Source organism: Trachypithecus francoisi, unplaced genomic scaffold (assembly GCF_009764315.1).
Source record: "Trachypithecus francoisi isolate TF-2019V2 unplaced genomic scaffold, Tfra_2.0 Contig01585, whole genome shotgun sequence".
Lineage (NCBI taxonomy): Eukaryota > Metazoa > Chordata > Mammalia > Primates > Cercopithecidae > Trachypithecus > Trachypithecus francoisi.
The window spans coordinates 1,218,114-1,243,193 of NW_022681444.1; the positions used below are offsets into that span (position 1 = coordinate 1,218,114).

The 25,080-nt window shown below is 39.9% G+C and overlaps 1 protein-coding gene across 11 annotated transcripts in view; it reads right to left on the bottom strand.

Moving 5' to 3' along the window:
- Positions 1-25,080, bottom strand: part of DENND1A (DENN domain containing 1A) — a 555,596-nt gene that overhangs the window by 359,406 nt on the left and 171,110 nt on the right. For all 11 annotated transcript variants that reach the window (XM_033190648.1, XM_033190640.1, XM_033190589.1 and 8 more), the window contains one exon: positions 17,034-17,153. In XM_033190648.1, the coding sequence (XP_033046539.1) occupies positions 17,034-17,153 (120 nt within the window). The remainder of the gene's footprint in view (positions 1-17,033; positions 17,154-25,080) is intronic.

Here is a 25,080-nt window from a genome sequence, read left to right on the forward strand (position 1 = left end):
CCATTTAGAGTCTGGGACACTTTCAGTTACTCTTAGCTGATCTACCCAGGAACTACCTTCCCTGAATGAGCAGGGAGATCTGCAGAGGTAGCAAACTCTTTGAGACCTTTCCTTATTATTCCCTTTGAGAGCAGGAGAAAAGCATATGTGGAAAAACATATGAAATTCCTCCCTAGAAAAAAAAACTCTGTTGCTAACTCCTAAATTAGGTATCTTATATAACATATTTACACATATGTTAACAACTTTACAAAGTAGGCCTCAGTATCTGTATTGTACAGATGTGGGAAACAGGGATCAGACAAGTCAAGTGATATGATTTATCACATGGCTCATAAGTCAGAATTTGAATCTAGTTCTCAGTCTACAAGCTGTGCTTTAGAATGTTAGGTAATTAAACATGATGGCATCACCTACTTTCTGCGGAACAAATAAATGTTCTCAGGCAAAGAAAGATGTTGAGGAAGGGAAACTGAGAGAGAGAAAGAGTATGGACAGGCAAGTAACAGGACTAGGAAATAGTTATTTCAGCAACTTTTACTCATTCAATAAATACTTATATAGAATCTACTAGGGGTCAGCTACTGTTAAGGGTTCTCTCAATGGCATCTAAATTCTTGTACCCTCTCTAGGAAATTATATAATTTCTTCTTTCAAAGCTTCCATATTCCTAGGCCAACGTAACATTCCTTTTTTTCTCCTCACACATGCCTGGCTGAAATCACACCAAACCTCAGCAGCTTTTAGAAGTGATAAGTCTGCTCGAGTATTTATGTTAAAAACAATTTCAATGGCATAACTGGAAATAAATATTCTACTCCAACAATCAAAATTTTACAAGTGATTAAGTGGAAAGAGATATGAACGGACATGATCAGATATCTCTGAATGACAATCCATAACTAAGCTAGCTTCCCTACCCACCATCAGTGTCAACAATGTCAAAGGAAACTCTGTAAGCAGAATAACTACTTCCTCTTTTTAGCCTGATCCATTTATCCATTTTTCAAAATTTCAGATATTTCAGACAATGTAGTCTTTTGGATTAAAGACAAGAACTAGGAAAAATATTAATTTCTATCTCAGTTACTATGCTGGTTTAGAGAGGCAGCATCGTAATTGTTTAAGGCCTTTCCTTAGGGTTCTTTTGATAGAAAGGGAGAAGAAATTGCTTAACCTCCTCATTGCTCAGTCTCCTCAATAAGTAAAATAGAGAGACATCCTGGTTACCCCTTCACCTTGATATGAAACTAAACTTTGTTAAATAAAGCTCCAGAGTGAGTGGGTGCTGAGTGTCCTTCAACAAATGATAATTCCCCAATCCGAGTTCCAAGTTCTCATTTTATGTTCGAGCAACATAGCACAACACTGACGAAAAGAGGATTAAATCAAGGATTCTGAGCAGAGAGGGGAAAGGCCATGATCATTCCTATCAAAAAAGAAAGGGCAGTTATTTTCTCTTTCCTTTTCTTTAAAAAGAAAGTACTGAGGGATAATTCTGATGTGTCTATTCCAGCAGAACATTTGAAAGACGTGTCCAATTCAGGCCAGAGCGTTGCTCTCAGAGCGAAGGGTATCACCATGCTCTAGAGTTCAGTCTCCTCTGCACATACATAAACACAAGTGCATAGCGCCCCAACGCTGTTTGTCCCCTCGGCCTCATAGCTCTGCCAGTTGGCAAACCCAAGCCAGGAAGTTGTCAATTCCAATTGCGTTTAGGCCATGTAGTCCTATTAAAGAAGGCCTGCTGGTTAAGGGGCGTCCTCTGTTTCCAAAGCATGGGAAAAAAAAAAAAAAAAGGCTATGCTTAGATTGGAGCTGGCAACTTTCACTGACTAGAGTTTTCAAGGAGCTATGAATGAGTTTAACAAAGGAGGTCTGTGGCTAGTTTCTGGCTGAAGTCCATGTCAACAGTTTTTAAGGTCACAGGCCACACTAACTAACATTTATTCCCAGCAGACCCTGTTCTAAACACAAGCTGTAAGTAGTACAAATTTGGAATTTTTCTGTAATCCCTTGAGATATTCCTGATCCTTCCACATGTTTCTGCTCAATTAAAAACAATTCTCACTTTGCACCACAAGAGAGGCCATGCTCAGCAATCTCAGTTCATCCTTAGGGTAGATGAACAAAAACCTGGCAAATCAAAGGGCTTGAGTGGGGAAGGGAAGGAATTCAGCTGGATCATACGGAAAAGTGCAGACAGCTCCCCAGGGGCTCAGTTTGTGAAAGCATAAAACGGGTTATGACAGAGATCCTGAGGCCATAAAAAGCAGGTTTGAGGCACGCATTGGGAATAAGTTCCTAGTCATTTTACAGAAATAAGATAAAAATTTCAGAGAAAATTAAAAGGTCAACTAGGTGAGTAGAGAATGGTGATAATGCATAGGACAGATACTAAATATCCAACTTTGAAATTAATACTAACATTTCTCAATTAAGAGGAACTCCTTTAACATTTCTGAAATCAAAATGCATTTTGGGAACAAACTAAAAATTTAACACAGTCATTTCTCCCCCTGAAAAAATATTTTTACATCAATGATGCCATGTATAACGATATTTTTAAGTCTTGACAGACAACACGGGAATTACTGCCTTGGACTGAATACCTTAGATGGGTTATGCACTGTGCATGGTATGCCCATTTAAAAAAATCCCTCCTGAGCGAGGCATGGTGGTTCGCACCTGTAATCCCAGCACTTTGGGAGGTCGAGACAGGCAGACCACTTGAGGTCAGGAGCTCAAGACCAGCCTGGCCAACACGACAAAACCCCGTCTCTACTAAAAATAAATTAGCTGGGTATGGTGTTGTGCACCTGTAATCCCAGATACTTGGGAGGCTGAGGTGGGAGAATCACTTGAACTCGGGAGGCAGAGGCTGCAGTGAGCCGAGATCATGCCACTGCACTCCAGCCTGGGCGATGGGAGTGGGACTCAGTCCCAAAAGATAGACAGACAGACAGACAGACAGACAGATAGATAGGTAAAATAAAATAAAATAAAAAAATAGGCCGGGCACAGTGGCTCACTCTTGTAAACCCAGCACTTTGAGAGGCCAGGGCGGGTGGATCACCTGCGGTCAGGAGTTTTGAGACCAGCCTGACCAACATGGTGAAACCCTGTCCCTACTAAAAATACAAAAGTTAGCTGAGCGTGGTCGCGGGTGCCTGTAAAGCCCAGCTACTCAGAAGGCTGAGGCAGGAGAATCACTTGAACCCAGGAGGCGGAGGATGCAGTGAGCCGAGACCATGCCATTGTTGTTCCAGCCTGGGCAACAAAAGTGAAAGTCCATCTCAAAAAATAATAAAAAATAAAAAAATTTAAATTAAAAAAAAATCTCTTCATAATCTTCAAAGCTATCATGCGATGTACTTTCTGTTTTACAGTTAAGGAAACATGTTCAGAAAGGTGACATGACTTGTTTATGCCCTTAGATCTAGTAAGGCATAGAATCAAAGTTTGAACACAGGTCTGATTTCAGAGCGCAAGTCCATTTCACAAACTTAGTGGGGAAACACGTACTAGAGTATCAGTTACTATCTTAGTAGCTAAAGTACTGCCGTTTGTGGCATTCTATATTTGAAATCATGAGATAGATACATGAAGGTGGTTATAATGTTTCCAAACTAAAAAATATGCAAATTATCGTGCAGTGAATATTTGGATTGAGCTTGATGGAACAGCCAGGATAACTACTTCATTAAAGAAAAGAAAATTAAAAACACCCATGATAACATAACATTACTTAACTATTCTCATTAATACTTTGGGATCCGATCACCCAAGTCATTTTTTTCCTATGTATTTTTTACAAAATGGAGATAATATCATATATAAAAATTTGTCTCTTGCTTTTCTTCTATAACATTAAGTACTGGATATTTTCCATGTAATCAAATAATCATCAAAACCAATTTTAATGGCTTCATGGTATCTAATTAAATTTAACTATCCTCTATTTCTAGGCCTTAAAATTGTTTCTAACTTTTCACTCTATGTGCTAAATGTCATTGTCCATATATCTGTACTTATATTTCTGAGTTTTTCATAAAAGATTCCCCAACGTGGAAAAAATGTTAAAGGTTTTGAATATATATTGCCAATTGTTTTCCAAGAATGCTGGACCATTTTACAACCTGACCAACAGTGTGTAAGTGCCTACCTCATTATCAAGTGTCATCTGCAAGCTGGTATAACCTAGGCTCAAGTGCACTGTGTCACATGCATGCCCACATACATCTCACCTATGACAATTGGTCTACCTTTCAATATCTACCACACTACGCGATGTGGTGAGATATCCACCACCACCTTGCCAATGTTCTTTACTTATATTAGCTCTTTTTTTTTTGGACACACAGTCTTGCTCCTGTTGCCGAGGCTGGAGTGCAATGGTGCAATCTCAGCTCACTGCAACCTCCGCCTCCTAGGTTCAAGCAATTCTCCTGCCTCAGTCTCCCAAGTAGCTGGGATTACAGGCACACACCACCATGCCCCGCAAATTTTTGTATTTTTAGGAGAGACAGGGTTTCACCATGTTGGCCAGGCAGGTCTCGAATTCTCGACCTCAGGTGATCCACCTGCCTCGGCCTCCCAAAGTGCCGGCATTACAGGCGTGAGCCACTGTGCCTGGCCCACTTATATTATCTCTAATCCTCACCAAAAAAGTAGATATGAGGAAATTAAGGCTCGGACAGAGTAAATGGAATAACCAGAAGTTCATTTCCAAATCAAGATGACTGGAATGCAGCCCCTACTCTGACACTAGACCACACTCTTATGTCATGCCACCGTGTAACTCATTTTACCTTTCAGATAATGATCAACTTTCTCTCACAACTCCAGGGACTGTCTCCTTCTCTAGCAATACCTCTGCAAACGACAAGACCAGATTAATGTTTGGAGAAGTAAATAAGGGTAATAATACCTAGATCTCATGGGCTTTGAAAAAAGTGAAGTGTATGCTGGTGTGTCTTCTTTAAAAAGCAAGGAGCAAGTGGCAGCAGTGTGGCACACGGAATGTTCATCCACACCTTGCAGAAGCAGAAAATGGTGAAACCACGTAAGGAAACAATTTGGCATTATCCCAATAAAGTTGATTGGGCTTAGTAGAATAAAATTGCCCAATTTGGCATTTATCCTAATAAAGTCAATAATATACATGTCCTATGACACAACTATTCAACTCCTTAGATACATACAGTACACAGAAGTTGTCTATGTGCACCAGTATAGCTGTTCAAGAATGTTCATAAAAGTCACATGCTAGAAACAGTCCAATGGCCACCTACAGTTACATGCATAAACAACTCAACCCTTTTATCCCTACAATGGAGACAATTCCATAAGATTGCTATAAAAATAAACGAAAATTACATAAACCAGCTGTGGTATATCATCATACAACACAGAACACTAGATAGCAAAGAAAACAGACTACAACTATAAGCAACAGCATGGGTGAATCTCAAAGGTTAAGCAAAAGAATACTGAAAATAACAATTGTAAATTGTATAAGGCAACTCAGAGAGTTCAAAACCAAATAAAGCTATACTACACTACTTAGGGATGTATACATAGGTGAAAAAATTAATATCAGCGTGCTAGTAATTTCTTAACTTCGATGGTAATCACATGGGTATTTGCTGTATATTTATGTTTACTTATGTGTCTGTGAATGTGTATATGTACATTTGATGCCCTTTTCTGTTTGCAGATTATATTTCACAGTTTACAAAAGGAAAAGCACAGGGTTGTGATCAAACATTTACACAATGGATATAATATACAGGGAACTTTATCAAGTATTTACTGTTTTATTTAATCTTTAGAACAATATTCTGCATTAGTATTATCCACAATTTGCCACTGAAATAACTGAGACAAAGAACAAATGACAGCCAAGTTAAAATATTTTTATTATAAATCCAGTTTTTAAGAAGATTGAAAAAAAATCAAAGTATAGCACCAATGTTTGCTCCATTACAATACAGTTTGAATATCCCTTATCCAAAACATTTGGGACATTTGGGACCAGAAATGTGTCAGATTTTAGATTTTTTTTGGATTTTGGAATATTTGCAAAATATTGAGCACTGCTAATTTGGAAATCCAAAATGCTCTGATGAACATTTAATTTGAGCATCGTGTTGGTGTTCAAAAAGCTTTTAGAGCATTTTGAATTTTGGACGTTCAGATTAGGGACACTAGAGTACACTAAATCTGAGGAATGGACAAGTTCATGGGAGTCCTTGAAAGTTAAACCATCCCTTCAAATGAAAAGACCTAGAATTGCAATCTTTGGAGAATGTTAACAAAGAGTACAATGAAAAGATACTTATACAAGTTTTGTTTTCAGGGGTCAGAGGACAACAGTTATCTTTACTCAATAAGGATGATCAATATTGGGTATAATTTTCATATACTAATAAAAGAGAAAAAGCACAAATTAAAGTTTCTCCAAAATTGGTATCCAAAATTACTAAATTTACGAAAGTGACAGTAAAAATCCTAGCTCAGCAGAAAACAGTATACTAGCAAACATACATTCTTTAGAGTCTGTTTTGGCTTGGGGTTGTTTTTGTTTGCAGTGTGTTTTTGTTTTTTAACCACTTAAAAACTTGTTTTCTGATAGAACCAGAATTTTAAAATTAAAATATTAAAATAAAAAAGAAATCAGTCAGTCATCACAAGGAGCTTAGACAACAAACTGCAGGACACTGAATTTCACCCAACTTCTTCTACCACACTCTTAAAACGGGTTTGTAAAATGTAAAAGTTTTCAAGCCAAGCCTTTTTGCTGCATTTTGGTGAATTTGCTGCATAACTCACATCAAGAGTGAGTGAAAATACCAGACTGTGCAAATGAACAACGGGACAATCAACCCCACATGCAAAACCCCACCACTTCACTTCAAAGGCATCTGAAGTAGAATGGATTAGAAACCATAAATGATGCCTCTCAGAATTAATTCTGTAATAAATATTGCTTTCCATTATAGATAAGGGATTAAAAATCTCCATGTGATAGTTTAACACTTGTGGATTGAGCTAAAGCACAACAATTGCCCTTGGTTTTGCGTAGATCACTGGTAGTTTCAAGTCCCATGAGCAGGAAATCAAAGCCTATTTAATTTCCACTGCATACTATAATATATAGAATTTAATTTTCTCTACAATATTTAAAACTTCCATAAGTTTATATAAAGTTTTGAGATACATGTAATTTGCTTTCACTTGGAATGTAATATATTCTAATTTCAAAATTATATTGCTATCTAATTTTAAAAGTGTTCCCTTAATGTTACAACTTGCATTTTACAACTCATGCTAATAAATATTACTTACTCTGAAGATGTAAATATACAAAATAAAATATGGAAACATAAACTCAACACATTATTTGCCACTTGATTTTAACCAAGACTTTTGATACTATTTTTATACTCTTCTGTTCATTGCTTCAGAAGCTAATAACTATTCTTCATTGTCAGGAATCAGGTAATAGCTCACATGTGAAGATAAAAAAATAGTTGAGGGTTTCTTAACAAAATACCAAGTAGTTAGCTGAATGACGACAGTACAGCAAATGCATTTTTAAAAAGAATTATGATAAGCCTTAGCAAGAAATATTCTTTCAGATTACTAAGAGCTTCTTTCCTTGTATTATAAATCAATCTCACACAAATAAATTATGTAGTTAAAAACATTCTCAGGAAAGAATATTTAATGATATGTAAAGATGCTTACAATTTAATAAGTGAAAAGGCTAGATACAGAATTATACCTACAGCATCATCCCAGTTCAGGGAAGGAAACACCCTTAGTCATTATCAGCATGCTGGGATGATAAATTTCTTTTCTTTTCTGCAGTTTTCCAAATTTCTCTAATGAGAAAGTATATCTTTATATTCTTAAAAAATAACATCCTAAAAATAAGTGGCTCATAACTGATTGCTGGAATTGTGGGGTCTTCAAACTTCTTTCATGGCATCATGATTTTTCTGTAAAGAAGTACACTATTATTGCAGTCTTCGGGGCCTCTCCATGATGGAGAGATGTTAGGCTTCCTACTGCTTCTAAAACCGATCCCTGAGAGGGCCAGACAACTTAAATTCAGACTCCTGTATTCAGGAGTCTATCTTGCTCTTAAGAGTGTAGCTTGGAAGCAAAGGGCAATTTTAGGTGTGAGGTGTATTTTGAGTCATTTTCTTTTCCACCTCCCACCCAGTGAAAAGCAAAGATCAGGCTCAGATAAATGCCTTCTGCTTATTGCTACTGAAGGAAAGTGGCTGGCTTGCAGGGAGGCCCAAGAAAAATTGTTGACACTCAAACTCAATCAAAAAGCACCAAGAAGCCTCTCCTGTAGAATGCTTTCTCATCTCCCAAAAAGAGTCCCTCATGTGGAATTCTGAGATTCTTTCAAAAGACAGGCTCTATTTCACTGGTTTTCCATTCAAACATACCTTGCATTGGATTTAAACAGAACTGATCATCTTGTTCACTCTATAATCACATAGTTGGATTATTCACATTGGTCATAATGATGCTAACCAAATGGGAATGTGACTCTTTAACACTAATCAGGGGCTACTGAGTCTTGAAGAAACATTAGTTCCAGCTGGCCTTGGGCTCCTTCTCCTGAGTTGGAAGAATCATTGCCATAACACGGGCAAAACCCTGGGTTGGAGGTCAGAAGACTGTCATTCACCAGCCAAAGAGCTTGGAACAAAAATCTTCCTGTCTTATTCATGTTTCATTTTCATTATTTATAAGATGAGGGTGAACTGTAGTACATTACTTCTGAAAGCTCTTTAAGCTCACCTCTGAGCTCATTCTGCAAGGGCAAGCTACCCATTATGTCTTTTTAAGCTAAATATATACATATAGAAAGAGAGGATGAATAACCTTTTGAAAGCAGTAAAAGTTGCTTTGGTGGCAGGAAGACAGAATTTTCAGTTGAGAGTATAAATTTTGGGTTGGATTTTAGCTTCCAAATCAGATTCCTTAACTTTCTCCTCGAGATCTTGGGCAAGTCACTGCATCTCTCTCAGCCTCAACCCCTTTATCTCTGCAATGGAGATAATTTCATAGGATTGCTATAAAAATAAATGAAAATGATATAATCACCAGTAGTCGCTAGAGGTAGCAAAATGATTGAAGAATGCGGGGTGGGTAGGGAGCAAAAAACAAGGCAGAACTACACTCCTGGAGTTCTTGAGGTGGTTTCACTTCCTGCCCTGTACTAACCTTCATGAGCATTATGACAAGGAAGTGTTCTGTTTCCAAAACAGAGTGAGAAAATATCACATCTCTTGTAAGGTTTACAACTCATCCCATCTCAAAAATAAAAAATCTCTTTTAGCCAAAGTCTTGGAGTTTCAAATGCCCTACAACCCTAGGGTCAGGTTGCTTGAGGGAAGGCTGTGCCAGGATGGTGTCCTCTGAAAAGGATCAGGAGGAGAAAGGGAGCTTCCTCCCGCAGTGGACAGCCTGAGGCTGGCTGCTGGTTCCAGCCCCCATGGCCACTGCAGAAGACACACCTGTCCTTCCAACTGCGCAGCTTCCCAGCCCTCAAATCAACCTCCAACAGCAGGCCGCTGGGAGTGCAAGGGCAGTTTCAGCTATTTCTCTTTCTTCTCTTCAAAGGTGATTTTCTTTAAACTGTACAGCTTGTTACTATTGTTGAGTTGTGGCTCCCCAGAGGATTATATATGTTTCTAAGTATGAAGGCATCTGTATGGCAATAAAACACGCAACATTCCCCAACCACTTCATTTTTTTTAATTCAGAGAAAACAGTTATAACCTCCCACAAAGTGATGTTCTGAAGAGCACCTTGTGCCCTGCACCCACACAAGCCTTTCAAAATACTGAGGAACTCAGAAGGGCTCTGGGCCTAGGAAAGAGCAGCCTCCCTGGCCCATCCTCTATGTTCAGCTTCTGACAGAAGCCATGTTCTGAGACCCACAATCAGTGAAATTATCAATCTGCCTTAGCTGTGGGGCCTTCTGCCAACTGACCATCCAGAGAATAACAAGAACAACACAGTACCCAGCTTACTTTTAAGGAGAAGAATTAAAAAGAAATCAAACCGTTCCAGAGAGACAGAAACACTCAAAAGGCAAAGGAAAGTCCTCTGTTAAACGGTATGAAAGACCCAGGTTTCCAGAATGGCATTTAAGGCACTGCGAAGAAAGGCTGATTTCTCCCAGAGGGGCCCTGGCTTTGATGCCCAACTGCCCTCAAATATCAGGCTGTGCATTTTTGTATAGCAGGGTACCCTCAGGCGAGACAACCATAAATAGCTTAAAACAAGAATAGGAGATTCCATCTGTTTCTGGAATATTTCAGCAGCACCTGCTTTCAAGGTAAAAATCTGGGAGCTGTCCCCACAGCCTTCCTCCCTGACTCCCTCCCCCACCTCTCAATACTTATTTTAAACTAAAGCAGCTAACACACCATCCAAAAGGGCTTCTGCCATCGCACCTGCCTGAGGAAACAGAGTCCTCTGATTTTATTCCTGAACTGTATGTGTTGCTTAAAAACACTGGAACAGTCAGCAAGGGAAGCCAAAGTTCTTAAAACCAGACTCCTTTATTACTTCTAGCTTCTTTTTTGTTCCGTGGAAATGGAGCTTTTCTGTGTTTTGAGTGAAAATGAATGTAACACAGCTAAGAATGGATGCAATGGTCATTCCAGTCATGAGATCAGAAAGTGCCCCAGAAGGAAGAAGGTTCTCACTGAACAACACTCAGGTTTAGACTCAAGTCCATATGCCAAGTAGCATGGAAGGAAGGATGATCACTATCCTTGTTTTTAAAAGAAAACAAAACAAAATCCCTGCAGTTGAGGTTTGAAAAATCCAGTCTAAATCTGGGTGCTACCTCCAGAGTGACATGCAACATCCCCTCAAACAATAACCAGAAAAATCCAAGCACATTTCACATTCAAAAAAATCACTTTCGCATTGGTCTACAAACATCAGCATCTCTAATGTCTACCCGAAACCAGCTGACAGCATTCCATTTGCTACCAGATAAATCGAAAATCTTGAGCACACCCCTCACAATTGGGCCCCAGACTTCCATGGCATCATCTCTTGCTATTGCTCTCTCTCATTGCATTCTCAGCATCCTTTCATCTTCCTATACCTTTCATTTCTTGGGGCCTTTGCGTATCAGTTCTCACTGCTGAGAGAGCTGTTCTCCCATCTTCCTCCAGGCAAGCCCCCACTCATTCTGCAAGACTCAGTTTAACTGGAACCCATCAGTAACACTTTCTCTTATTCTCAAGTTAGAGATGGGCACTGTCTAATCTGTGACACTGAAGAATCTTACACATAAATATATTTTCTTAAAACAACACTGATCACATTATATTTTAATTATTTGTTTACATTTTCCCATCCCAAAGATTGAGCAGTTCCTAAAAGAGTGAGGGTAGCAGAAGTGCAGTGGGAGGTGGATATCAAAATCAGAGGTGGTCCGTGAATAGTGTACCTAGAAACATACTAGATTTTACATTTGGTAAATGACAAGAAGTACTTACTTTTTTTTTTTTTTTCATTTTGTACTACCAAGTTCAGAAAGTTCAGCTCATCAAAATCTTGGATGAGTGCGGTATCTGAAGAGTTTGCAAATGGAGACCTGGGGCTAGATCTCTGTGTTTATGTTAAGGGGCCTTGAGATAAGTGAAGGCCAGAGACCAAGTGTTATGTATTGCCCATTCTGGGTATATATTAGGGACTCAGATACTTTTTAATTGAATAAAAATTTAAAAAGTTAAACTAAAAAAATTTACACAGCATCTTGAGGAAAAAAGTTTTTTCTTCCCAAAATGTATAATAAAAATAGAGTTTTATTTGGGTGTAAGGACAGTTACAGCTTTCTTAAGAGCTTCAATAAGATCCCAATGGAAGGAGGAGAAAACTGTAGGGCAAATATTTGTGTAGTTCCTTTATAAAAGACAAAAGGTATTTAATTATTGTATGACATATCTCCCCATAACCCTCAAACACAAATTTAAAGCTTTGAACTCTTGTGTTCCTTCTGTTGATCCAGAACCAGAAGTTGGCTAGAAATAGCATCTTTCACTACAGTTTTGGCCTTGATGGAGTATGTGCCATTAGGGCAAATCAAATATCAAATGTCATAACAAAATTTCAATTCTAGGTCACTTTGTTTTATAATATTGAAAGATTTCAGAGATAAATGCATATATTGCATCAGACTTAGATGGTGCAATCTGAAAATGCTAAAATGCTCTCACATCCCTGTGTTTATGATGGAGAGTAACTAATCCATAATGACTGTTCTCCTAGCTGGTGTTTTTAATTTAGTATCAACTCCCATCCAGGAACTCATTAAATAATGTGGCAAATCTCAAGGAGGAGTAAAATTCTTCAGTGACAGGAACTAGTCAACTATGGGAGGAAATAATGCATTTGATTTATAGTGGCATTTGTGTTAATGGGACTTGTTTGGTACGACTAGGTTTCTGCCAAGGTTAGCTGGTATAACGAGTTCAAACCAATGTTTTTAATGTTTTTTAATAAACATGGGCTTATTTCCCCATTCATTCCTTCATAAAACAAGTACTAGCTAAGTCCTTGTCCTTGAGGAGTTCCCAGACTAGCTGGGAGTGTCAGCTATGAGCCAGAATATTCTTCAATAAACTTTGGATGTATTTATGGGGGAGAAAAAAACATAAAAATTCCCAGCCTTCATGGAGCTCATGCCCTAGTGGGGAGGAACAGAAAATAAAAAGGAACTTAATAAGTAGGTTATGTTGCATAAAGGGTATCTAAAAATCTTTCATTGTGAAATTAAGTTTAAATTTTAAAATACAGATGGCTAAACCTTTCATGGACAAAATGCCTATCACTCAACATTGAACTTCCATTGTGAGACTAAAAGGTGCATCTCTTATAACTAGCATGAAATGCGTTTGGTAATGTGAATCACACTTCTTCCAACAACTATTTCATATTTCCTCTCTGAATTTATGTCTCATGACACTTGTCCTCTCATTCAAAGTCTTTGGTGCCCTGCCCTCCCATTCTTGATGCATTTCCCCTTCTCTGATTACAATGCACACAATATCTTGGTTAAGCACTACACTAAATGCTGGAGATACATAGTTAATTAAGATCCAGCTTTTACCCCTAAAGAGTTGACCTTCCAATAGGAGGAAAACAAAGGAGGACCAAGGTTATGAGTGTGTAACTGAAGAATGCAAAGCAAACTGGGTGTTCCAGAGAGGAAATGATTACCTCTACATGGGGAAGGCTACTCTGTTGAAGTGTCTAGGCTGAGTTTGGGAGGATGGGTAAACATGTGAAAGTAGAGACTGAGTAGTTCATATGGGCCAGGAAGTATAGCAGTTTGGGAGATCAGGCAGGGAGGAAGTGAAGCTAAATCCTGGAACCACAGGGGCTACGTGTGCACAGATGCCATAACTGAGAGCTACATTCCTTAAGAGAAGAAATAGAAAGCAAAAGTAGAGGTGGTTTATGAGTAGACTTGAGCCATAGCCCTGGGCACACTGTGAAGGGTGACTGGACCTCAAGGCACAGGTTAACTAAAGAGAAAGTATCTAAAGAAAGCAAGGAGACTGAGCAGCAGAAGAGGACAATGCAACAATGTAACCTAGACCCAAACTGAGCCCTCATTCTCTTGGCAGACTTCTCCACTCCCCAACGGATACACCGCCAAACAGTCATCCAGTTTTAACAGTAAACCCTTCCATTTACATGCTAGACTCAGCTTAGCAATGTTCCCAAACCCAACACAGGGAAAGTGTCAGTGGGTGTGCTCTTTATTTCCACACAAGCTGGAAAAGGTAGCTTCTCTGCCCTCATATTAAATACTCATAAAGTTCATGTTCCAGAATTCATCTAGGACTCTTGTATTTTTAGCCACAGTCACTATCCTCTGGCACTAGAAAAGCAACAGTAAGAAGACACTATGCCTTGGGATCATTCTGTGTATTAGATACAGCACGCTGTATTGTGATCATCCATCTCCCCAGCTAGTCTGGGAACTCCTCAAGGACAGGGACTAGCTAATAGTAGGCATTCAATTAAGAACTGACACACAAATGAATGAATTAACCCACCGAATTTTCCTCCATAGTTCTAACCTATTGTAACAGATTTAAAAAACACATCAATTGCTGCTGTTTTTCATTCTAAAGGATGACAGCACGAAGACTATTCAACTGGCTTCTCACAAATATGAAATCCGTGATCCTACCTGTATAGGCACACAGAGTCACACATCAGAATCAGAGACAAGCAAATTTAAGTGCAAAGTTTTAAATGAATACTTTTCTATTATCAAGATTTGCTGAGTGATAGTGCCAGTTTAGAGTATATATACAAATACACACACACAGCTTGGAAAGAAACATTGTAACCCAAACATATTATGGGGGAAAACCTTTTTGCAAAACTCTGAGAACTCAGTTTAAGCCTCACCACCTCCAAACGAATACATAGTTGATCTTGGACAAGGCAGGCTTGAGCTGCTCAGGTCCAGTTATACACAGATTTTTTTTTTTTGTTTTTTTGTTTTTTTTTGAGACAGAGTCTCGCTCTGTAGGCCAGGGTAGAATGAAGTGGCATGATCTCGGCTGGCTGAAACCTCCACCTCCTGGGTTCAAGCGATTCTCGCGCTTCAGCCTCCCAAGTAGTTGGGATTACAGGCACCGCCCCCACCACTCCACTCCGGCTAATTTTTGTATTTTTTTTTTTTTAAGTAGAGACGGGGATTCACCATGTTGGCCAGGCTGGTCTTGAACTCCTGACCTCAGGTGATCTGCCTGCCTCAGCCTCCCAAACTGCTAGGATTACAGGAGTGAGCCCACGTGTCTGGCCAATATGTGGATTTTTTTAAAGTAAAAGTCACACCTTCCTCTCCTGCCTCCCTTCCACCTCTTCCACCTCTGCTACGCCTGAGACAGCAGACCAACTCCTCCTCTTCTTCCTCAGCATGAAGATGATGAGGATGAAGGCCTTTAGGATGATCCACTAACACTTAATGAACAGCACATATATTTTCTCTTCCTTATGATTTCCTTAATAACTTTCCCTTCCTTAATTATGTAAGAATACAGTAATTTATATAAAATATAATATATGCAACATACATATATGTGTTAGTCAACTGTTTATGTTACAGGTAAGGCTTCCAGCAAACAGTAGGCTATGGATTAGTAGTTAAGTTTTTGTGGGGTTTTGTTTTGCTTTGTTTTTGAGACGGGGTTTCGCTCTTGTCGCCCAGGCTGGAGTACAGTGGCATAATCTTGCCTCAACCTCCACCTCCTGGGTTCAAGCAATTCTCCTGCCTCAGCCTCCCAAGTAGCTGGGATTACAGGCATGCCACGCCACCATGCCCGGCTAATTTTTGTATTTTTAGTTAGAGACGGGTTTCTCCATGTTGCTCAGGCTGGTCTCAAACTCTTGACAACAGGTGATCCACCCACCTTGGCCTCGCAAAGTGCTGGGATTACAGGTGTGAGCCACCGCACCTGGCCATAGTTGAGTTTTTGAGGAGTCAAGTGGATTTTCAACTGTGTGGGGGTACCAGTACCCTTAAACCCACATTGTTCAAGGGCCAACTATATAAATATGCAGTGGCCTGGCCAGGGCTGAAATATAACAGACAAAACAGACAAAACTGAAAGAGAAATTGTTCTTTAAGAAGAAAAAGATCACACTGTTAAATCCAAAAGTAAATAATCATTTACATCAAAGTCTAATACTCTGGGCAGGTAATTATTGGGCCTGGGCTACTGAGGGGTGCTTGAGAACAACAGAACACACAGAATCTCCCAAAGCAGCCTCCTTGCTAAAGCCTCTCCAGCAGTCATCCTCTCGTGCCCAGGTTACAAATGCTATGCTTGGTGCAGAAGAGAGTCGACTTCACTGATTAAAAGCACTAATGATACTAAGATTTGTGTAGAGAAATGCAAATGTATAGCAGTCCAGATTGACAGTTAGTGAGCATGGGAACTTCCAAAGTCGGCCCCTCCTCCCCTATGGTGTGAGAGTATGTGGGTTTGGGGGACAGGGGTTGGTGGGACAGTCTTTTCTTGATGAGAAGAAGAAAGTGCACAGGACTAGTGCTGCAGAGAGCTACCCTTTCTGGAATCCATAGAGGGTCTGGCCTTTTATCCCCAGGCCCAGGCCCAACTCAAGCCTGGGGGCCCGGGTTTTGTCATGGGCACCTCCTGCTGCCGTGCCCTGACTGCTCCACACGAGCAGAGAGAGACAGGAGGCAGGCCCCTCTGACACCTACTTAACCGAGGCAGATGGAGAGGGGAGCATGGGGGATGCCTTTACTTCCCCCTCAGGAGGCGCCCAGCAGGAGTCCACAGAGCCAGCGGCTCCAAAATCGGATTTCCACACATCCTCCCACCCCAGAGCACGGCTTACCCCTCTGGCAGAAGGAAACAGAGCCTTAAGCAAGTGTGGCTCTGGTGTATGAGGGGCTTTTAGAAGACCTGAAGAAGCCTTCTTACACGATTCTGCACTTTTTTCAAATCTCTACAGAGGTAGCCAAAATGGGACACAGTTCTTCATTCACTGACCCAAAGGGGGCAAGGGTGTTACTTTAAGGCGGACATAGTCTGTGTCTGCAAGATGTCCTGAGCTACAGACACATACTTTATTAATAATCTTACATACACAAAATGTCCAAGAGAAAGTCTAACAGGCTAATTTCTGACAGCTCCAGATAACAGCAGAAGGCACTGAAGCCATACTGACTTTCTGGCTTCCACAAACTACTCAGAAGAGATGGTCCCCTTTCCCACCCAAGGGATGTGATACAAATAAATAAATACAATTATCTGCAGAAATTACAGTGCAAGAACAACATTGTGAAGTCCTTCTCCCCAAATGCAGTGACTTGTGGGAAACAGATAGGAAAATGAAATGAACAGCTGGAAGATTTAATTACGGAAGAGTAACGCAGAAGCTGACATTGCTTCAGAGAATGAGCCAACAGCCCAAGCCTTCTCCCTTACCTTAAGATACAGAAGCAGCTCTTCGCTCCTGAAGATAAGCGGCAGAACCCGAATCTCTGTTTGCTGTCAATGTCAGTGAGCACGAACGTGAAGTTCTGGCCAACTTGACTAACTGTGAGGCTGCAGCAAAGGCAGAACAAAGGGGAAAATGAATGTGCAGTAAGTTTCTTGATAAAGTATCTAATCACAATGAGTCGTTGAACTTATAACATTTCCTCTCTCAGTGGAACTCTTAAAATTTACACACTTCAAGGGAACAGACTGTAAGCTAGTTTAAAAAAAAAAAAAAAAAAAGACAGTTGGCAGCCCATTCTAGTGACCACCTCCAGATAATCAGAGCTATCATACCTTCTCCTCATTGAGTTCAGTCTCTGAGGCAGCTCTGTTAGTCAGTGCATCAATCCCGAAAGGTGCCCTCTATTAACCTCATTTTGCTGATGAAGAAATAGTCTAGAGAGGCATTGCCTAAGGTCAGCTGATCAGTGGCAAAAAGATGGATTTTAACTCTCGCTCTGATTCCACAGGCCACTCTACCAGCTTGCTGCTAACAATCCTCACCTGAGAACTTCCCTAGTTCAGCTAATAAGAGTGCTTGCCAGAGCAGAAGGTAATGTTACTATGTGCCAGCCACAAAGTTAGACATCATATATGCGTAGACCATCTCCCTGACTCTCATGACAACCACAAAATTTAGAGGATGTTCCCATTTTACAGAAAAGGAAACTAAGGACCAGAACAGGTGGTAACTGAATCACATTCACACAGCTACAAAGGGTAGGAGCTGAAATTCAAACTGGAAAGAAAAGAGGGCATGCTTAGGTGTTACTTTCCTAAATTTCTATATCTTTCATAATTTCTGAATTTATGAGAAACATATTTCCTATTTTAGAGGACAGAAATAACCAAAATGTCTAGCATTGCATGGTGCTTTCTAAGAAATGGAAACAACATTTTAAAGAAAGACATTTAAGGAAAAAAGCTAAAAATGTATCAATACAAAAATTTTAAAACCACACATAAGCGCAACATTCAAACATCTATTTTTAAAAAGTTTAAAAACATAATACTAATCAGATTACAGAAACTCTGTTTTGTTTTGAGACGGAGTCTCGCTCTGTTGCCAGGCTGGACTGCAGTGGTGTGATCTTGGCTCACTGCAACCTCCGCCTCCCGGGTTCACACAATTCTCCTGCCTCAGCCTCCTGAGTAGCTGGGACTACAGGCGCCCGCCTCCACACCTGGCTAATTTTTTAGTATTTTTAGTAGAGACGGGGTTTCACCATGTTAGCCAGTATGGTCTCGATCTCCTGACCTCATGATCCACCCACCTCAGCCTCCCAAAGTGCTGGGATTACAGGCATGAGCCACCACGCCCAGCCAAACTCTATTTTTAAAATTGTAAAATGTCTAAAAATCCAGTTTTAAAAATCAGTTTACCAGTTAGCTTGGATTTCATTCCATTTTAAAAATCTAAACATCCCACTTCCGTCATAGTTATGGCGGCTAACTACATAGTTATGGCACCTCCCTGCCCAGCTGTTGCTGCTAGAGCTTGTAGACAAAAGAATTCACATTGTGGTGAAGAGCAATAAAGAAATTGTGGGTACTCTTCTAGGACTTGATGACTTTGTCAGTATGGACTGGAAGAGGTCACTGAGTTTGAAATCACACCAGAGGGAAGAAGTATTATTGTTGTTGTTATTATTATTATTATTATTATTATTATTATTTTACTTTGAGACACAGTCTTGTTCTGTCACCCAGGCTGGGGTACAGTGGCACAATATTGGCTCACAGAACCTCTGCCTCCCAGGTTCAAGTGATTCCCATGTCTCAGCCTCCTGAGTAGCTGGGATTTCAAGTGTGCACCAACACACCCAGCTACTTTTTGTATTTTTAGTAGAGAAAATGTTTTGCTGTCTTGGCCAGGCTGGTCTCATACTCCTGGCCTCAAGTGATCCGCTCGCCTCAGCCTCCCAAAGTACTGGGATTACAGGCATGAGCCACCGCACCTGGCCAGGAAGGAGTATAATTAAATTAGAGCAGATTTTGCTAAGTGGAAATAATATAACAATGCTGGTTCCTGTCAGAGAAGAATCTGAAGAGTGAATGGGTTTCCCTACCTTATGCTAGATTCAGTTTTGTCTTATAACAGCAACAAAACAGAATGTGCTTTTTACCTTTAAATGTTTAGATCCCATAAAGCTAAATTTCGCATTAAAGGGAAATGCTTTGAAGATGTATATCCATTTTTGTAAGTAACAGTAATTACCTCAGAAAAAGAAGAAAAGAGTTTTTTCTCTGAAGATTAAAATAAAGGTATTTTTGGTTAAAAAATCCAAATTCTAATACCTGAATTTATATTAACATAATATGCTAGAATTCAACACTGAGTTATTCAAAGGAACTCATCAACTCATATTGTATTTTACAAAGTATATTCAAATTCATAAAATAGTCAAATCTATGCTATAAGCTATTAATTACTTTATAAATTATCAGAAGAAATTTTTTTTTTTTTTTTTGAGACGGAGTCTCGCTCTGTCACCCAGGCTGGAGTGCAGTGGCTGGATCTCAGCTCACTGCATGCTCTGCCTCCCGGGTTTACGCCATTCTCCTGCCTCAGCCTCCCGAGTAGCTGGGACTACAGGCGCCCGCCACCTCGCCCGGCTAGTTTTTTGTATTTTTTAGTAGAGACGGGGTTTCACCGTGTTAGCCAGGATGGTCTCGATCTCCTGACCTCGTGATCCGCCCGTCTCGGCCTCCCAAAGTGCTGGGATTACAGGCTTGAGCCACCGCGCCCGGCCTCAGAAGAAATTTAAAAATAATGGTTTACCACCAAGCTTTTTCCAAAGGCAGAATTCTTATTGAGTCTTTGGGTATGATATGAAATAAGTTTTCAAAGATAGGGTAGACTTTCTAAAACTCCCTTATACAGCCACATAAATAATTAAAATTAAAGAATTTTCAAGGTATTCCAATACAAAGGTCAATGGCTCTGCCTGATCATATTTAAGGAGACAACACCATCCCTTAGAGAGTGGTTAGAGAGTACAAGAAAATAATTCAGAAAGAAAAAGTGTTCCACTCTCCTTATTTAACTAGGAAGGTGAACAAAAACAAGGTGGCAATTTAAAAGCAACGTGGTCATAAAGCAGGTGTAAGTAATGCTATCCCTCCACCTTCCACAGCCAGGAGAAGAAACACATTTCTATAAAAGTTATAGGGCCGTCAAGGGGACACCAAACGCTACCTTCTTATGGCTGTTATGTTTTATCTATAAAGCTTGGATACTGTGTTACTATGGTGATTTAATACTATGTTTTAAAGGGGGATTATATGATTAATTTTAACAAGGTTGAGAACTGAAGATGTGTGAGAAACAGCATTCTAGCTCACATAATTAAAGTGATTGGGGAGAAAAGTGGGCCTCAATGGGGGAGGGGAATCCTGTTTTATTAAAATATTTAAAGCAACAGGTCTGGATGATTCTAAGTTACAAATAAGGTTTGCTTTTAAGAAACACTACTACGTGATCATCCAAAACACGAGTGTTCAGTGTTTTAACTCAGGTTTTGATTTCACTTCTAGAATGTTTAAAATGAATACTCTCTAAGTATCATCCTAGAAAGGAAGGGTATTGATAGGATTGGATGAAAAGAAAACACCCAGGATTCTCCAGGAAAAAGACAGAGAATAAGCACACCTGACTTGTGAATTGTGTGTCATTAATTTCCTACTCTCTTTCTGCTCCTATTAAAAATGCTGGAAATGTGTTTAGTTACCCCACAGGCTCAGAGAAAGAATCATTACTCATTTACCTGGTGCAAATCCCAACCTAATCACTGAGTAAAGTTAGCAAGTTACTTAAAACCTTTAAGCACCTGAGTTTCTTCACCTGGAAGAACAATGAGACACTACCATCCAACCCAAAGGATGTTTTGAGAATAAATGGAAAAGAATTTAGTATAACGGCCAGTCCAGAGTAGGAATAATTCAAAAGAGGGATGCAAGCTGTTGCCAACTGTGAAAACTAAAACTCACATTAAAAACCAGGCTTAGAATCCTCCTGATTCAGCTTTATAATATCTGTGAATAGAGGAAGAAGTCTGTTTTCTCTCTCTCTCGTCTGTTGCATATTTTTCAGGAAAGAGTAGTCCTCTGGGTGACCAAGTGACTGATGCTTGCATTACAGTGAAAAAGATTCTTTGGGGGTGCCACAAGCTTACTTATTCTCAATTGATTCACTTTTTCAATTCGTGGTAGAGTGAAGTAGAAGTCAACAAAAGCCCAAAACCAGTAGGCTCTAAAAGATTGTTTCCTTGGACAATTTCCAATAAACTAAAGGTCTGGCAAGGGAAGTCAAACAGGGTAACTTAAAGGGTTCTGAATCTCCAAGGAACCTTTATCATTCTCTCTCTCCTACTTGCTGGGGTAGTCTATGGGAGTGTTCACTATTTCTCCATACAAATGACCTTGGGGAAAGGGTCTGCTTCCTTAAAGTCTGCAGTTTTGTGTTTACCTCAGCATCCATAATTTCCACAGGAATCAGAGATTTCAGGATGATAAAAGCTAGGAGAAACCGTCTCACCCAATTCTCATGTTTCACAGATAGGAAAACTGTTATTTAGGGTTTACTTTCATTTTGTTTTCCAAGGTAATCAGGACTAGGACAAAAATCCAAGCCAACTTCTGGTTCAGAGTCCTTTCCATTCTGCCACGCTGCACTAAACACAATGAAAATCCTCCCTGGGAAGCTTTCAACTTGGTTTAAGGAACTAAGGTATGCGAGGAATTCAGATAGTTGTCTTAACAAAAAAACATATTTTTCACTAAGCCAGGGAGACCACATTTGAAAATCTCCAGAAATAAACCCAGGCGACCAGGGCCAAGACCAGCCTTAGCTATGCTTCTCGTAGTTTCCCGTGCCTAGGTGAATATGAAAAACAAGGGAGGAAAGCAATGACTATTCAAGCCACAGACCTAAATCTTCATGCTGCCTTTTAAATGCCTATCAGCCATTCAGAGCCTCTCCAGTAGCATTTTCCTTAATCTTGAAGTTGTTTACAGGGCCAGTGCATAATGTTATGAAGCATGGGGATGGACAGTTTGATTCTAGTCTCCCAGTGAGAAACACACTTTTACATGTGAGCTTCACTTTAAGTTTCATTATCCATTTTGCAAATTGAGCTACAACTACACTGGGCACTGTAACGAGTGCTGGATATACAACACTGAACAATATAGACAGGACCCTTTGCCTGTGTAGGCTTTCTGTCTAGTTAGAGAGAAATAATAAACAAGTATACCACAAAACATACAGCTTGTAATAGCAATATTACAAAATCAAAGAAGGAACAAAGATAGAAGAAAATGGAAGGGAAGGAAAGGCCCTACTGAGATAATGTGGTCAGAGGTCGCTTCTCAGAGATGGCAACAATATTGACCAAAGGATGAAATGGAGCAGCCACTCAAGAAACAGGGCACTGCGTTGTTTCAGGCAGAGAAAAGAGCTAGGCAGAGATTCTGGGGACTGGAAAGAGCTAGTTATGATCAAGGAACCAAAAGGACAGGAGTCCTGCTAATGCACAGGAGATAAAGGGGAAAGTGGCATCACACGAAGTTGCTAGATAAAGCAAGCTCCAGATCACGCAGAGAGTCCCACAGGTTATGGTAAAGAATTCGGATTTTTTTTTTTTTTTTGGCAGTGGGGGGAGGCAATAGAATGCCATTGAATGATTTTGATCAAGAGAAAAAACTCTGGTTTATAGCTTCAAATATTTGATCAGACATACACAGAGAGCAGTTTGGAAGAAGGTGTAAGTAGGAGTGGAGAAAATAATCTGGAAGCGATTGCAGTAGTCCAGGTGAGACTAGATGGTGGCTTAACTCATGTAGGGAGAGTAGAGATGGAGAGGGATGGATAGTTCAAGCTATAGTTAGCAGATATGAATGACAGGCTTGCAGATGGACTGGGAATTGGGGAGCAAAAAGGCAGAATATTACCATTTGAAGATAGGAAAGACTAACAAGTTTGGGGGAAGATCCAAGACTTCCATTTGGGATATGTTAAGTCTGAGAAGCCTGTAAAACATCTAAATAGAAATGTCAAGTACAGAGTTGAGCACACTAGTTAGGAAATCAGAGGAAACGTTTGGATTGAAGCTATAAATTTGGAAGTCATCTACACACAGATGGTATTTAACACCATGGTAAAGACTGGGATCACTTAGGGAGGGAGTTCAGAGAAACAAAAGAGGATCCAGGACTAATTTATAGGAACACCAATTTAGAAGATGGGTGGAGAAGAGACCAAAGAAAGGAGAATAGCCAGGCAGAACAAACAAGAGGGAGTGGTCAACTGTATCAAAGATGAAAAGAGGAAAAAACAATGTCTACTGAATTAAGCAATATGGAGATTTTAGATGACCTTGATAAAAACAGCTCTAGTTGAATGACAGAAGCAGAAGACAAGCTGAAGAAGGCTGAGGGATAAGTTGAAGTGTGTAGATAACTCATTCAAAAAATAGAGAATCAGAAAGCTACTGAGTGGTGGTTATTATTTTTAGGATGAATACCAGAACTTGTTTTTAAGCTGTTGGAAATGATTCAGCAGAGATTTATGATGCAGGACAGAAGAGAAAACATTAAGGCCTGGACCTTACATCAGAATCCCAGACACGTTACTCAGCAGTTACATGGGCACAGACAAGTTACTGTACTTCTCTGATCTCATTTGTAAATCATCAGAATAATCACATCACTTTGCAGAGTGGTTTTAGATTAGAGATAATGTATATAAGATAACTAGCATATAGTAGGTACATGACGAAAATGATCATTACTACTATCATGCAATTATAAAATTCAAGAGATGGAACTGAGGCATTTTGTCCCTCTCTAGTTATTATAGCTTACTGACAATTATCTGTTGTCCATGGAGGGGCACCTAACAGTCACTTCTCCTTTCCTTCAGTGCGTATGAGGCATGGGGCAGGAAAGAAGCTTCATCAAACTACCACATCTCCCAGCCTTTAGTTCCATGAGCCTCAAAGCTTCCTTCCACAAACATAGCTTATATCTGCCTAGGCCTCGAGTTTCTCACCTTCCCTGCTCAAAGATCCAAGTGGTGAGAATGACATGGACCCAAAATATGAGGGGACCAACAGTAAGTGACACACTTTGAGACAGAAGGCAATGCCTACCTGCTGGAGAAACTCACTAGACGATCCTAAGAACAGAGCTCTATCCATTCTCTCTATATAAGCCTGACAAAGTCAACATGAAGCATAACTGTAGAATTAAAAAGTATCAAAAGCAGAAGGAACAGCAGAGATCGATGAAATCCAGTTCCCTCATTTTATCCATGAAGAAATGAAGAACCTCAGGGGAGAAGTCACTTGCCTCACAGCACAGAGCAGGGCAGTGGTAAAACCGAAACTAAAACCCAGATCTCCTGGTTGCTGCCCACAACACTCTGTCCACTAAGGCCCAACTGCTTCGTTGTCATCAACTCTGTAGAAAATATTCATGGGGCACAGCTGAACTTACAGTGTAGGCTAAACCAAGAGACTTCAGGGGCCCAGTGGGTTCAGGTTTGGAAAGGAGAGCAGGGTGAATCTGCAGAGGAGAGGTCTGGGAAGATAAGATGTTAATGCACTGGTCCTATGTCTGTGTGGGTTTCATTTTCTTCTTTCTCTCAATTTCCTACTTCTCTACAATAAATATATATTGCTTTATTGCTTTTGAAATGAAATCATTTGTTAGGTTACTTATGGATCTTATGGAGGCAGTATGGTAAAACAGGGAACGTATGGTGGAGTTGGAGGTCAGACAAATGAGGGTTCGGCAAGCAGCTATACCACTAACTGGTAGTGGGACCTTGGGTAGTTATCAAGCCTATCTGAGCCTCTGTTTCCTCCTGTGTGGCATGAGGATAATGGTAACCTTGCAAATTTGTAACCTTTTATTACAGGAAAAGAACATAGGGTAATGCCTGGCACAAAACAGATACCCAATAAAATGGTAAGTAGCATTTGAGCCACAT